General features: G+C 45.9%; 2 protein-coding genes and 1 long non-coding RNA gene across 3 annotated transcripts in view; 1 reads left to right on the top strand and 2 right to left on the bottom strand.

Annotated features, from left to right (window-relative positions):
* Window positions 1-11,814, top strand: part of dmtn (dematin actin binding protein) — a 15,661-nt gene extending 3,847 nt beyond the window's left edge. The window contains exons 4-16 of the mRNA XM_063890104.1: window positions 23-166; window positions 329-373; window positions 5,236-5,344; window positions 5,453-5,497; window positions 5,592-5,726; window positions 5,810-5,907; window positions 6,102-6,207; window positions 6,290-6,336; window positions 6,778-6,817; window positions 7,191-7,198; window positions 8,307-8,372; window positions 9,921-10,001; window positions 10,295-11,814. Coding sequence (XP_063746174.1) covers window positions 23-166; window positions 329-373; window positions 5,236-5,344; window positions 5,453-5,497; window positions 5,592-5,726; window positions 5,810-5,907; window positions 6,102-6,207; window positions 6,290-6,336; window positions 6,778-6,817; window positions 7,191-7,198; window positions 8,307-8,372; window positions 9,921-10,001; window positions 10,295-10,408 — 1,038 coding nt within the window. The 3' untranslated portion in view covers window positions 10,409-11,814. The remainder of the gene's footprint in view (window positions 1-22; window positions 167-328; window positions 374-5,235; window positions 5,345-5,452; window positions 5,498-5,591; window positions 5,727-5,809; window positions 5,908-6,101; window positions 6,208-6,289; window positions 6,337-6,777; window positions 6,818-7,190; window positions 7,199-8,306; window positions 8,373-9,920; window positions 10,002-10,294) is intronic.
* On the bottom strand, window positions 1,845-2,907 carry LOC134868803 (uncharacterized). The gene is made up of 3 exons (XR_010166317.1): window positions 2,556-2,907; window positions 2,119-2,401; window positions 1,845-1,984 (listed from the first exon to the last, which is right to left on the bottom strand). It is a non-coding gene; the product is annotated as an uncharacterized LOC134868803 (long non-coding RNA).
* Window positions 11,815-12,715: 901 nt separating the features above from the next.
* ppp3ccb (protein phosphatase 3, catalytic subunit, gamma isozyme, b) overlaps window positions 12,716-15,000 on the bottom strand; it is an 18,548-nt gene continuing 16,263 nt past the window's right edge. Inside the window, 2 exon segments of the mRNA XM_063889566.1 lie at window positions 12,716-14,543; window positions 14,545-14,657. Coding sequence (XP_063745636.1) covers window positions 14,472-14,543; window positions 14,545-14,657 — 185 coding nt within the window. The 3' untranslated portion in view covers window positions 12,716-14,471.

The following is a 15,000-nucleotide window of genomic DNA, read 5'->3' as shown; positions in this document are numbered from 1 at the left end:
CTCCCTCTCGTGGTGCGTTCAGGCGCGCGTGGATGACCAGCTGGTGGGCTACAGAGACCTGGCGGCGCTGCCCAGAGACAAAGCCATCCTGCAGGTGGAGAGACCCGACCTGATGACCTACCAACCCCACCTCACATTCTCCCCCCTCGACCCCCCGCCCAGAGAGGTACACACACACACACACACACACACACACACACACACACACACACACACACACACACACACATACACACACACACACGCACACACACACACACACACAGCTGCTCTCCCTCCTGCAGGGCCGTGTCGTTTAAAGTACTTTTGAAATACTTTTTCTCTGCAGCGCTCTCTGTCCCCCCCCACCTCCTCCCCCATCATGTCTCCTGAGGTAAGACCTGCTTTATTGTTATAACTGAATGCACGTTGGTTTCCTGAACCTGAACCAGGGCCCTCCTTATTTAATCTGAGACCTGCAGAGAGGCGGTGCGTTCACTGCCTCCTGGAAGTTTAGTGACTGAATGACCCTTTGTGGTCAGAGCAGCGGTCTGGTACAGCAGATGCCCCCCCGCTGACCCACTGTTCCATGACTCAGACTGGTTGGATTGTCTCAGAGTTCTGGTCCAGTTTGAATCCCTGCTTTGTTTTGGTCTCTCAGTTTGAATGAGAGGAGGACAGAGCGTCTCTGTAAAATATCAAGACTGTCTTTACTCTCAAAGAGGGAGAGGGGTCACTGCAGGAGCAGGCTGCCATATGTAGCTCCCCAGATAAAAACAGTAATGCAGACAGCTGAGACAGACAGAGGGGGAGGGAGAGAGAGTGAAAGTCAGAGAGAGTCAGAGAGAGAGAGAGTAGTAGAGAAGTGAGAGAGAGTCAGGAGTGAGAGAGAGTCATAGAGAGTGAGAGAGAGAGTAGTAGAGTGTGAGAGAGAGTCAGAGAGAGCAGATAGCAGAGTAGTAGAGAGTGAGAGATCATAATAGTGCAGAGGGATAGATTGTGAAAGTCACAAGTCAGATATATAGAGAGTATAGAGAGTGAGAGAGAGTGAGAGAGGGATCATAAGAATGAAGAGTCATAGAGTGAGAGGTCCATAGGAGTGAGAGATAGTCATAAAGATGAGAAAGGGAGAGAGTGAAAGTCCATGAGAGATCATAGAGCGGAGAGAAGTTATAGAAGTGAGAGAGTAAGAATTGAAAGAAGTCATACAGAGTGAAGAGTCATAGAGTGGAGGAAGTTCTATTAGAGTGAGAGAGCTGAGATGAGTCAGAGTGAGAGAAGAGTATAGAGAGTGAGAAGATTGAGACACTCATATGCGCCACGTGATGAAGAGTTATAGAGATGGGAAGTACTCATAGAGAGTGAAAAGGAGATATGAAAGCAAGAGATCAGTAGAGGAAGTAGAGATGCGAGATGAGTCATAGAGTGGAGAGTCTAGATATGAAGAGAGAGTCATAGAGAGTGAGAGAGAGTCATAGAGAGTGAGAGTGAGAGAGTCATAGAGAGTGAGAGTCACATGATGAGAAGGAGGGAGTGAAAGTCTATTGAGAGAGTAGAGAAGAGAGAGTAGAGAGTGAGAGAGCAAATGAGAAGTATAAAGTGAGATGAGTCTAGAGAGTGAGAAGGGAGTCATAAATGAATGAGAGTCTAGATGAAGAGAATCATAGAGTGAGAGAGATGACATAGAGAGTGAGAGAGTAGTCCATAGAGATGAGAGAGAGTCATAGAGTCGTCGGAGGGTCATAGAGTATGAAAGACTTCTAGTGAGGTCATTAGGAAGGTAGAGACGCTCATGATGAGACCAAGTTCAGTGCGGTGGAGAAGCCGTCTAGAAAGTCAGGGCAGCGAGAGTGATGATTTCCTCCCGTTGGCCGGGCACATCAACGATAGCTCTCTGTCCTATGATGTTACGGCCTCTCCTCCTCCTTTTTGTGAGGTTGAAGCCAGCCTCATCCACAAATATAAATTCATGGGGTCTGGCCATGGACTCCAACTCGAAGATCCTCTGTGGAAACAAATAGCGTTTTCAGGTGTTCAGAAAGACAGTCAATACAGCACATTACAGTACGATAGTATAGTATTGTATGTTACATGTAAGTACTGTAGGCCACCGTGGTACATAGATTTTACTGTACTTACTTGCACATACTGGTGACGGAGGTGCTTTATTCTGTCAGAGTTGCGCTCAAAGGGTACCCTATAGGCCTGCTTCATGCGTACTCTCTGGCGCTTGAGGACTCTGTCTATGGTTGTCAGGCTAACATCGTCAATGTTCGGAAAGTTCATATTGTCACCAATGATCCTCTCCCGTATCTCCCGTAGTCTCAGCACATTGTTCTCCCGAACCATATCCACAATGACGACCTCTTGGGCTGGTGTGAATCTGGAAGCCCTCCCACCTGCATATGGCAATCTTTCAACTCTAGAGAAACAGTCATTTGGTCAGAAATGGTCCTTGCAGTACACACTTTTACTGTAACCATTATTGCACTTGTCTGTATGTAGGTGCACTCCACTATACTACTGTATACTGTAAACATCTAGTGTAGTGACTAAAAAAATAGTACATACAGTACCTGTTGTGTTCTCTGAAGGCCCGAATAATGGTGGCCACTGAGAATCGGCTTAGGTTTGGTTGGACTCGTTGTCCAGCTTCGGTCATTGTCATGCCGTGGACAATTGACGTGGTCAATGACCGTTGCTCTCATTTCATCTGTGATGAAGATGCGTTGTCTTGCTCGCCCTCCTTCTCCTCTCCCTCCTTGGCCTGCTCCTCTACCTCCTTGACCTGCTCCTCTCCCTCCTTGGCCCGCTCCTCTACCTCCTTGACCTGCTCCTCTCCCTCCTTGGCCCGCTCCTCTACCTCCTTGACCTGCTCCTCTCCCTCCTTGGCCCGCTCCTCTACCTCCTTGACCTGCTCCTCTCCCTCCTTGGCCCGCTCCCTCTACCTCCTTGACCTGCTCCTCTCCCTCCTTGGCCCGCTCCTCTACCTCCTTGACCTGCTCCTCTCCCTCCTTGGCCTGCTCCTCTCCCTCCTCTGACAAAACTCCTCTCCCTCCTCTGGCACGAACTCCTCTCCCTCCTCTGGCACGAACTCCTCTCCCTCCTCTGGCACGAACTCCTCTTCTTCTTCCTTGATCATCCATTTTTGTTTGGAACCTTCAGCAAACTGACTTATATAGGTGTGGTCACATCATTTGCAATAGGTGTTTTCAATTATGAGTCGTTGTGTTTACTGAATTACACCAGGTGTGTTCATTGTGTTCAGGTTTTGCTGACTGTGTGTGGCATTTTGCATCACATGAGCTTCACAATGCATATTTGAGCAGAGATATATGCTAAATGTGTTTTAGCAAGGCAAAATGTGTTTAGAGTTTTGAGAAAAAGGGGATGGGTTTTGTGAACAGTGTCTACAGGTGAATTGTGTTTTTGGTTGTGGCAAATGGGGGGTAGTTTTACTAAATGTGTTTAGGCAACTGGTCATTTGGTTTAGAGTACTGGGTTTTGTGTCTTAGCAATCGAGAAAAAACTGTAATCTGAGACCTGCAGAGAGGCGGTGCGTTCACTGCCTCCTGGAAGTTTAGTGACTGAATGACCCTTTGTGGTCAGAGCAGCGGTCTGGTACAGCAGATGCCCCCCCGCTGACCCACTGTTCCATGACTCAGACTGGGTTGGATTGTCTCAGAGTTCTGGTCCAGTTTGAATCCCTGCTTTGTTTTGGTCTCTCAGTTTGAATGAGAGGAGGACAGAGCGTCTCTGTAAAATATCAAGACTGTCTTTACTCTCAAAGAGGGAGAGGGGTCACTGCAGGAGCAGGCTGCCATATGTAGCTCCCCAGATAAAAACAGTAATGCAGACAGCTGAGACAGACAGAGGGGGAGGGAGAGAGAGTGAAAGTCAGAGAGAGTCAGAGAGAGAGAGAGTAGTAGAGAGTCAGAGAGAGTCAGAGAGAGAGAGAGTCATAGAGAGTGAGAGAGAGAGTAGTAGAGTGTGAGAGAGAGTCAGAGAGAGTCAGAGAGAGAGAGAGTAGTAGAGAGTGAGAGAGAGTGTGAAAGTCACAGAGTCAGAGATAGAGAGAGTAGTAGAGAGTGAGAGAGAGTGAGAGAGGGAGTCATAGAGAGTGAGAGAGTCATAGAGTGAGAGAGTCATAGAGAGTGAGAGAGAGTCATAAAGAGTGAGAGAGGGAGAGAGTGAAAGTCAGAGAGAGTCATAGAGTGAGAGAGAGAGTTATAGAGAGTGAGAGAGTCATAGAGTGAGAGAGAGAGTTATAGAGAGTGAGAGAGAGTGAGAGAGTCATAGAGTGAGAGAGAGAGTTATAGAGAGTGAGAGAGAGTGAGAGAGTCATAGAGTGAGAGAGAGAGTTATAGAGAGTGAGAGAGAGTGAGAGAGTCATAGAGTGAGAGAGAGAGTTATAGAGAGGGAGAGAGTCATAGAGAGTGAGAAAGGGAGAGAGTGAAAGTCAGAGAGAGTCAGAGAGAGAGAGTAGTAGAGAGTGAGAGAGAGTCATAGAGTGAGAGAGTCATAGAGTGAGAGAGAGAGTTATAGAGAGTGAGAGAGAGTCATAGAGAGTGAGAGAGGGAGAGAGAGTCATAGAGAGTGAGAGAGGGAGGGAGTGAAAGTCAGAGAGAGTCAGAGAGAGAGAGTAGTAGAGAGTGAGAGAGAGTCAGAGAGTGAGAGAGTCATAGAGAGTGAGAGAGAGTCATAGAGAGTGAGAGAGGGAGTCATAGAGAGTGAGAGAGAGTCATAGAGTGAGAGAGAGAGTCATAGAGTGAGAGAGAGTCATAGAGAGTGAGAGAGGAGTCATAGAGTGAGAGAGAGTCATAGAGAGCGAGAGAGAGTCATAGAGAGTGAGAGAGAGTCATAGAGTGAGAGAGTCATAGAGAGGGAGAGAGAGTCATAGAGAGTGAGAGAGAGTCATAGAGAGGGAGAGAGAGTCATAGAGAGTGAGAGAGAGTCATAGAGTGAGAGAGTCATAGAGAGGGAGAGAGAGTCATAGAGTGAGAGAGTCATAGAGAGGGAGAGAGAGTCATAGAGTGAGAGAGTCATAGAGAGTGAGAGAGAGTCATAGAGTGAGAGAGTCATAGAGAGGGAGAGAGAGTCATAGAGTGAGAGTCATAGAGAGTGATAGAGAGTCATAGAGTGAGAGAGTCATAGGTCATAGAGAGTGAGAGAGAGTGAGAGAGAGTCATAGAGAGTGAGAGAGAGTGAGAGACAGTCATAGAGAGTGAGAGAGAGTAACCTCCTGCTGACCTGCAGGTGAAGGCTCGGCGCGCTCAGAGCGAGACGGACTCAGTTTCTCCTGCAGGATCCACGCTGACTCTGCAGGAGAACAGGAGGAGGAGCCAGCAGCACTTCCACACACCAGGTACACGCACACACACACACACACACACACACACACACACACACACACACACACACACACACACACACACACACACACACACACTTATAATACTTGTGTTTTTCTCAGATAACGGAGCCAACATCTACAGGAAACCTCCCATCTACCAACAAGGTGAGACTCCTCCTCTCCTCCTCCAACTCCTCCCCCTCCTTGTCCCCCCCCCCCCCCTCGTCGCCCCCCTCCTCCTCACGGTGTCTCTCTGCAGATGTGATGAAGCACTCTGAGGGTCTCGGTGTGATTCGCTCGGCGATGTTCCCGGCCGCTCAGCCTCCGGACCCCAACCTGCCGTCTAAGATCGAGACCGAGTACTGGCCCTGCCCCCCCTCCCTGGCTACAATGGGTAACACACACACACACACACACACACACACACACACACACACACACACACACACACACACACTGAACACCTTTCTCCTGCAGAGATGGAGTGGAGGAAGAAGAAGGAGCTGCAGGAGGAGGACGAGTTTGAAGATCTGAGTGGAGACGCTGAGGCGCTGAGGGAGCAGGAGCTGGAGAAGGTGAGGGGGGGACACCTGCAGAAGGTGAGGGGGGGACACCTGCAGAAGGTGAGGGGGGAGTTTCTGGGTTTCTTTGCATCTCCTTTTGTCTTATTGCATCCAATTGTGTGTCTTTTTTCATCTGTTTTCTGTCTTTCTTGTCCTCCTGGTCCTCCTGGTCCTCCTGACTGTGTCTCCTGATGTCTGTCTTTCAGATCAAGTCTAACCTGGGCCGTCTGATCCTGAAGGAGGAGAAGGAGAAGGCCGTTCAGTATCGCAGGAAGACACAGTCTCTGCCCGACAGGACGCACCTGCACACCAGTGAGGAGCCTCCCTGCCACCTGTCTCCCCGCCTGTCTCCCCTCCTGTCTCACCTGTTCTTTGTCCTCTGGTTCCTCTGCAGGTTTGTCATCAGGAGCAACACGGTCTCCTTCACACGGATTAACCCGGGTCAGTGAGTCAGAGCGGTTCTTTTTCTGAAACAGGAAACAGCAAAGTGACTGCAAAGCTTTTAGGGGAAACTCTTTGAGGGAATTTCAAAATAAAAGCCCTCACTCGGTGAAACATTGGCCTTAGAGCTGCAAGGAACACATTTAGATTCGGTGAGTGAAAACTAGATTTATTATTCAGATGTATTTATTATGAATCCAGGTGTTTTGGTCCAATCGAAGGCGGTAATGCAGTTTTTGGAGATGCGAACATCCTCTGAACCACAGAAGAAGAACATGCATCTTTAAACGACTGTAGCCGTTTCTCTTCTCCAGAGTTTGAGGCTAAAACTAAAAGGCGTTGCAGTCGGTCCCCGTTTAAAATAAAGAACGAATCCCAAACCAGATGATTCATCTGGGGCACAGTGAATAACACCTTCATTAAATATCTGTGTTTCTGCAGATGCAGTCTGCAGAGTTCGCCACGGAGAAAGGGCCGCCAGGTAGGGAAGAGTTCAGTCTTACAGAGTTGCAAAAATGCATTCAAAATATTTCAATCCAGCTTCAGTAAAAGCTGAGAGTGCAACATGAGGACAGCTAACGTTGCTCCGGATGAATTCACGCTGTGCGCTGCAATGTTTCTGCAACATGTGGAAATACGACTCCTTTAGAAGCGTGCAGAACCAGCCATGATCAGCTCCGGTCTGCAGAGCACGCAGACAGATATCTAGACTACATAACACTGCAGAAAGAGAAGGACTCAGTCCTGCAGGTTATTCCTTCAATCTGAACGCTGTGCAGATGTTTAGAGAGACTTTAAACATGCTGTGTTTCATCCCGTTGTGTCTCTGACTTCCTGTTGTTGTGTCTTTGCAGCCGCTCAGGTGAGTGTGTGTGCGTGTGTGTGTGTGTGTGTGTGTGTGTGTGTGTGTGTGTGTACTGCATGCCGTTAGCAGCATCTAATACATTTTATAACTCCTCCTGCACAACCCTGATCCACCTGTACTGTGTGTGTGTGTGTGTGTGTGTGTGTGTGTGTGTGTGTGTGTGTGTGTGTGTGTGTGTGTGTGTAATCTCCATCTTTACACAACCTTCATGGGCAAACATAAGAAGAATACAGATATAAATGCTTTTTGCATTTATATCTGTGGTTTCTTACTCTGTGAGTCTCTCTCTCTCTCGCTCTCTCTCTCTCTCTCTCTCAATGCTCTGTGTGTCTGTGAGTCTCTCTCTCTCTCTCTCTTCCTGTTGGCTTGCAGCGCTCATGTGTGTCGTTCGTGTGTGTTTTGTGTGTGTTTGTGTGAGTTGTCTCTCTCATCTTCTTTTCTCCCCTCAATGTCCTGATGTGTGTTGTGAGTGTTTGTTTGTTGTTGTGTGTGTGTGTGTGGTGTCGTGTCTAATCTCCTCTTTACACACCTTCTGGCAACTAGATCATCTCAATGCTTTTGTGTCTGTGAGTTCTTACTCTTTCTCTCTCTCTCTCGCTTCTCTCTCTCTCTCTCTCAATGCTCTGTGTGTCTGTGAGTCTCTCTCTCTCTCCTCTCTCTCAATGCTCTGTGTGTCTGTGAGTCTCTCTCTCTCTCTCTCTCTCTCTCTCTCTCTCTCAATGCTCTGTGTGTCTGTGAGTCTCTCTCTCTCTCTCTCTCAATGCTCTGTGTGTCTGTGAGTCTCTCTCTCTCTCTCCTCTCTCTCCTTTTCCTTCTCAATGCTCTGTGTGTCTGTGAGTCCTCTCTCTCTCTCTCTCTCTCTCTCTCTCTCTCAATGCTCTGTGTGTCTGTGAGTCTCTCTCTCTCTCTCTCTCAATGCTCTGTGTGTCTGTGAGTCTCTCTCTCTCTCTCTCTTAATGCTCTGTGTGTCTGTGAGTCTCTCTCTCTCTCTCTCTCTCTCTCTCTCTCTCTCTCTTAATGCTCTGTGTGTCTGTGAGTCTCTCTCTCTCTCTCTCTCTCTAATGCTCTGTGTGTCTTTGTGATCATTTGTTGATTTTTTGTGTAGAATGGAGATGCTCGTAGGGAGAGGATGGACAGAGGAAACTCTCTGCCGAGTATTCTGGAGCAGAAGGTCAGGAAACACATCAAATACGTTGTTCTTTACCTGAGCGACACGGCCCCAGATTAACGGGTCAAAGGAGTAAACTGTTCCTTGATTTATAAAAGAACAACTTACATTTGGTGAAGTGTGTGTGAGGAGTTCCAGGTGTTTCTGTGTGTGAGGAGTTCCAGGTGTTTCTGTTGTGTGAGGAGTTCCAGGTGTTTGTGTGTGTGTGAGGAGTTCCAGCTGTTTCTGTGTGTGTGAGGAGTTCCAGGTGTTTCTGTGTGTGTGAGGAGTTCCAGGTGTTTCTGTGTGTGTGAGGAGTTCCAGCTGTTTCTGTGTGTGTGAGGAGTTCCAGGTGTTTCTGTGTGTGAGGAGTTCCAGGTGTTTCTGTGTGTGTGAGGAGTTCCAGGTGTTTCTGTGTGTGAGGAGTTCCAGGTGTTTCTGTGTGTGTGAGGAGTTCCAGGTGTTTCTGTGTGTGTGAGGAGTTCCAGGTGTTTCTGTGTGTGAGGAGTTCCAGGTGTTTCTGTGTGTGAGGAGTTCCAGGTGTTTCTGTGTGTGTGAGGAGTTCCAGGTGTTTCTGTGTGTGAGGAGTTCCAGGTGGTTCTGTGTGTGTGAGGAGTTCCAGGTGTTTCTGTGTGTGTGAGGAGTTCCAGGTGTTTCTGTGTGTGTGAGGAGTTCCAGGTGTTTCTGTGTGTGAGGAGTTCCAGGTGTTTCTGTGTGTGTGAGGAGTTCCAGGTGTTTCTGTGTGTGTGAGGAGTTCCAGGTGTTTCTGTTTGTGTGAGGAGTTCCAGGTGTTTGTGTGTGTGTGAGGAGTTCCAGCTGTTTCTGTGTGTGTGAGGAGTTCCAGGTGTTTCTGTGTGTGTGAGGAGTTCCAGGTGTTTCTGTGTGTGTGAGGAGTTCCAGCTGTTTCTGTGTGTGTGAGGAGTTCCAGGTGTTTCTGTGTGTGAGGAGTTCCAGGTGTTTCTGTGTGTGTGAGGAGTTCCAGGTGTTTCTGTGTGTGAGGAGTTCCAGGTGTTTCTGTGTGTGTGAGGAGTTCCAGGTGTTTCTGTGTGTGTGAGGAGTTCCAGGTGTTTCTGTGTGTGTGAGGAGTTCCAGGTGTTTCTGTGTGTGAGGAGTTCCAGGTGTTTCTGTGTGTGTGAGGAGTTCCAGGTGTTTCTGTGTGTGAGGAGTTCCAGGTGGTTCTGTGTGTGTGAGGAGTTCCAGGTGTTTCTGTGTGTGTGAGGAGTTCCAGGTGTTTCTGTGTGTGTGAGGAGTTCCAGGTGTTTCTGTGTGTGAGGAGTTCCAGGTGTTTCTGTGTGTGTGAGGAGTTCCAGGTGTTTCTGTGTGTGTGAGGAGTTCCAGGTGGTTCTGTGTGTGTGAGGAGTTCCAGGTGTTTCTGTGTGTGTGAGGAGTTCCAGGTGGTTCTGTGTGTGTGAGGAGTTCCAGGTGTTTCTGTGTGTGAGGAGTTCCAGGTGTTTCTGTGTGTGTGAGGAGTTCCAGGTGTTTCTGTGTGTGAGGAGTTCCAGGTGTTTCTGTGTGTGAGGAGTTCCAGGTGTTTCTGTGTGTGAGGAGTTCCAGGTGTTTCTGTGTGTGCAGGTCTACGAGTATGAAGCTCTGATGGTGACCCACAGGGGGCGCTGCAGGCTGCCGCCGGGGGTCGACCGCACCAGACTGGAGGTGGGGACCACTGTCACAATAATAATGATGATGATGATAATAATACTAATAATTAAAATGCTAACATTAGAAAGGATGAAGCCAATAATAAAAATGATCCTCCTCCTCCTCTCCTCTCCTCTCCTCCTCTTCCTCTCCTCCCTTCCTCTTCTCCTCTCCTCCTCTCCTCCTCTCCTCCTCTCCTCCCCCTCCTCCTCCTCCTCCTCCTCCTCTTCCTCTCCTCCCTTCCTCTTCTCCTCTCCTCCTCCTCCTCCTCCTCCTCCTCCTCCTCCTCCTCCTCCTCCTCCTCTCAGAGGCACCTGGCCCCGGAGGTGTTCCAGCAGATCTTCGGGATGGAGATCTCAGACTTCGACCGCCTCTCTCTGTGGAAACGCAACGACCTGAAGAAGAAGGCCAAGCTTTTCTAACAACCGACCAATCAGAACCCTGGATTCCCCTGAAGGCTGGCCCTCGTTAACCCCGTCCAATCCGACGCTCCGACACTCGTTACCTGTGCTGCACTTATACTCACCTGTCCACACACACCTGATATCTCTCACAGTACACACACTCTGCTGTCATGAAGCTGGTTTCTCTGCAAGGGCTCGATGATCACGTTCAAACCTGCTGAACCAATCACATCGCAGGGAATAACTACTGACCAATCAGATCACAGGGAAATAAATACGGGAAGCAGATAGGGACAAAAAGTCACAGATTTATAATAAATAATGTGACGTTTTTAATAAATAAAAACATTTACTGCCAATCCAGATAATGTCGGATAAATGAAGGTGATAATACATTATCATTAGACATTCATTCTGTGGTTTGAAGAGACCAGCCTTTACAGGACCAACGTTTAAAACCCAAAGGTTAAAAGAAGCGCATATTTTTTATTCATAATTTCAGAAGATATTCATTTCTTTCCTCATAAATGAGCTTTTTTGTCCCGTAGATTTTGCACGTTTCTTTCCTGTATTTTAACGACAGTTTCTAAAAGAACTGTGACGTCATTTATTAGTTTTATTGACCTTGATGCAGTTTTTCCCTGTAACTTTAGCAGATAAAACTGCCATTTACTGAGTTTTTGGGGTAAATTTGCAAATTAAATCACAGAGAAATTTATTATTTTATTGCTTTTAAATTTGCAATTTTTCTCAGAATTTCACCAATGCTTTTTCTCTTTGAGCATTTTCTTGTAAATCTAACACCTTATTCTCAGAGAATATTTGAGATCTTCCTCCTATATTATATCAAATTATCCCCAATTAAATATGCATGTTTTTTCAGTACAATTTTGGAGTTTTTTCCCATAAATTTGCAATTATTTCCTCATAAATAAACCAATTTGTTCTCCAATGACTTCCTTTGTTTTGCTCAGAAATAGATGCCTTTAAACCCGGAGAATGTCTGGTGAATAAATACTAAGGACCAGCTTCATGACACCAAATCCGTCCTCTGAAACGTGTCCGCTTCAAAGTGAATGAGGAGCTTCTGTAGCGGACCAGAACTAACAGCTGACTTGTTACACGGTGGAGCTCTGGATTTATTTCAGGATTGTGATTTTTACTGTGGAACATTTGATTTAGAAAATATTGTTCTTTGTTGTACAGTTTTTTTAAGACTTCACCAACACGTACCTTGAGTTTAAAGGAGCTACTAATCCAAATGATAGCATCTTCATCATTAGAGTCTTCATCGTTAGCGTCTACATCGTCTCTCGCTCAGCGTCCGTTCTTCTTCGGGCTTTTCTTCGGGAAACGCCTCCACGCCATCCTCCATGTTTCTGTTGTATGATGTTAAGCAGGCAAATAAATCGCAGAAAAATAAAGGGAAGCTGTGGATTCTGTTTTTTCTCCAAAAACACGCAAGGTATGAACCCTCTGACTGCCGGAGAGGAAAGGATATATTTGACTTTCTGCAACAACTTTAGATTTTCCCCCAAAACTTCAGAAGTTTTTTCAGATATTTAGAGTCATTTTCCTTTATTGTAAATGTGTTGTTTTACCCTTCATGTTTATATCTTGCTTTAAAACACCAAACCTTGTAAACATATTTCCCAGTAAACCAGAATCAAGGTAAAACTTCTTATTAAGATCCCTGCAATCTGTACGGTCCCTGAACGCATCACTGTAGTTCTTTGTGATTGGTCAGGACAGCTTCTCTGCTGAGGAGCGTTTCCTCTCTGTCACTGTTATTGTCTTTAGACAGATTTCAATGTTTTCTTCTGAAATGATATTTATTATTATCCAATATTTGGTTTCCTTCAAATCCTTTTTACTTTCTTATAAAATGGTTTCTGTTTTTTTACATCATTTATTTGTTTTATTCATAATTTATCACAGAAGTATTGGACCTTTTATTCTATACTGATTTCTTTTACACTTCTCTTATAAATTTCTCAGTCTAAATTAAATTTATTTAGTATGTTTTTTTATTCTATAATCTCTGAAATTTGTTTTAAAGTAAATGATTTATTATTTTCTCATTTCTATAATAAGTTTTTGTGATGTGTTACTACAGTTTCACCCTCCTCCTCCTCCTCCTCCTCCTCCTCCTCCTCCTCCTCCTCCTCCTCGTAATAAATGCTGAGGGTTTCCTGTTGCTAAGGAACTCGTGTTTCTGCAGCGACTCGACGCCACTCCTGTGCACAAAGCCCCACCGCCCACGCCGGCCTCTGATTGGCTGTGGCGTCGAGGAGACCTTGAAAGCAGCACGGACACAAACAGCTCTTTGCTTTATCTCTTTTTTTTATTTGAATGGAGTGAAACATCTACAGAAATGAGGCCTCGCAGTACATGACACAATTTCATATTTTCTCAAATTTAGCTGTAAAGAAAACAGATTTATATTTCTGTACATTCTGTGAGATATGTTCAGAGAGCCGAACAGAAGTCAGAAATGAGGCCTCGCTCCCACAAAATAAAATAAAGCTCCCACCCACCGCGCCCCCAAAAACCCCCAAAAGAAAACGACGAATCAAACCCACCCGGGTCGATCCCCACACCGGTCCACCGTTCCCTTCTCTCCTGTGTCTCTCCCCCTTTATTAAAACCGGGGTCTTTAGTTTGTATCTTCATCCTCCGTCAGTAAACATCATCCTCTTTCATTTCTGCAGAGTCAGAAACACGCAGTCGTTTGGAGATTCAAATCAGCGCTTCTGACCCGGCAGAGTTGAGCTTTCCTTGTCGAGGAAACGTTGGAATAACTGAGGGAATAAAATCTAAACGCTGTTCTGGATTTCAAAACCACAGCCTGTTAAAGACGGGTCAGCACAGCTGGTTTAGACTTGAATAATGAACGAACACTCAAGACTTTGGTAAAATAAAGCGGGATTTTATCTCCCTTTGTATATATGTGTTTATAATGTCTGGGAATATTTGCTTTCCTCCCGCAGGTTCAGGAGCTCATGAACCCAGAACATGCTTTTCATATTTTAATGCACATTCTCCACACACGTTTCTTTGTTGTATATCATTTCTACATGTTGATGTTTGTAAATGAGTCATTTCTTTAATCTGAAAGTTTTTGGTGGATTTTTTTATCTCGCAAATTTGGGACCTAAATGTGGGATATTTCTTTATGTTGTTAATATGAATTCATCTCAGGTTTAATCTTCTTCTTTTTTCCAATCATTTTCGTCTATTTTTCACCTAAATTTGCGGCTTTAATCTTAGAAAACATCCCAGACTTTTTCCTGCAGATTCTCGAATATAATCCAGGAGAATTCATAAACGGACCTCGACTTTTTTTCAACATCAAACCAACATTAATAATAATAAACGTTAAGCGCTCGAGACCCGAGTTATAATAAAGCAGAATAACCCTTTAATTCTCCCCCTCCCCACGCTGTTCTGGATAATTAAGCCTAAATCTATGTGTTGTAAAAAACAAAAAAAACATCACATTGAAAAAAAGAGGGAACAATTAAAATATACATAATATAAATGTCAATACTCGCTCCGCAGAGCTCAGTCACACTATCATTGGCATAAGAAAGGATGGACTTTATGCGATTTCTCCTGTGTGTGTGTGTGTGTGTGTGTGTGTGTGTGTGTGTGTGTGTGTGTGTACGAAAACACAGCGTTCCTACCCCGCCAAAATAAAACGCTGCAGTAAAGAGTTTCAGCCCCCCCAGGTTATAAAACGAAGCGACCGGGCGGTGATGATGCCTGCAGCGGGACAGATCTCTCGGGGCGGAACAGGACAGAGTATAAATGCAGTGATTAACAAACGTGGGAATAAACACAGGAATAAATAGATGAATAAAGGTAGGATATATTAAAGCTAGGGACGCGTGTTCTGCTTCATTCTGGACTTTTCCTTTCATTCCTGTATTCATTACGTCTTATTCATCTACACTCAGTCATCCTCTGCCCCCAGATCTGCGTCCACTGGTTTTTAACCGATGTTGAAATAAATTAAGCGAGAGTCGCGGCTCTGAGAGGGGGAGGAAGAGGAAGAGGAAGAGGAGGAGAAAGGGGGGGTTTAGGCCTGTGTGTTGGTGCCGTTCTTGTCGGGGGGGCCGGTGCTGGCCGGCAGGTTGTTGAGTGGGGGTGGCGGCCTCCTGCTGTTTGCTGTCCCGGCGGGGGGGCATCCTCTCGTTGATGCGGTCCAGCCCTCGGGCCTCCTCGAAGCTCTGGATCTTGTGCTGAGGGTTGAAGCCTTGGATCGCTGGAGAGGAAGAGGAAGTGTGAGGGGGGGGGCACCAAGCAGGAAGTTCAACTAGTAATCATATCCTAAAATTAGGGAGATTATTTTAGAATATTTTGTTCTTGATTTACTTCTCAAAAAAATATTCTTTGATAATTGCAAACAATTTCCCCGAGGAATTAAAGACTGAAGGTAGCGCGGCTAATCTACGAGAGGGAATCCCATTTACGCATTTCTTATTTGAGAGATTAGTGAGTTATCGGATTACACTAGGAGCAGTTATTCAATTAGTGTGCAAGCTCACAGAATAAATAAAGAACACTTTGGACGAATAAGACTCTGATATCTGAAAAATATATAATAA

The sequence above is a fragment of the Eleginops maclovinus genome, chromosome 8, assembly GCF_036324505.1.
Source record: "Eleginops maclovinus isolate JMC-PN-2008 ecotype Puerto Natales chromosome 8, JC_Emac_rtc_rv5, whole genome shotgun sequence".
NCBI classification, from domain to species: Eukaryota; Metazoa; Chordata; class Actinopteri; order Perciformes; family Eleginopidae; genus Eleginops; species Eleginops maclovinus.
The sequence above is the reverse complement of the archived record's forward strand: the minus strand, read 5'-3'. Positions and strand labels throughout refer to the sequence as shown.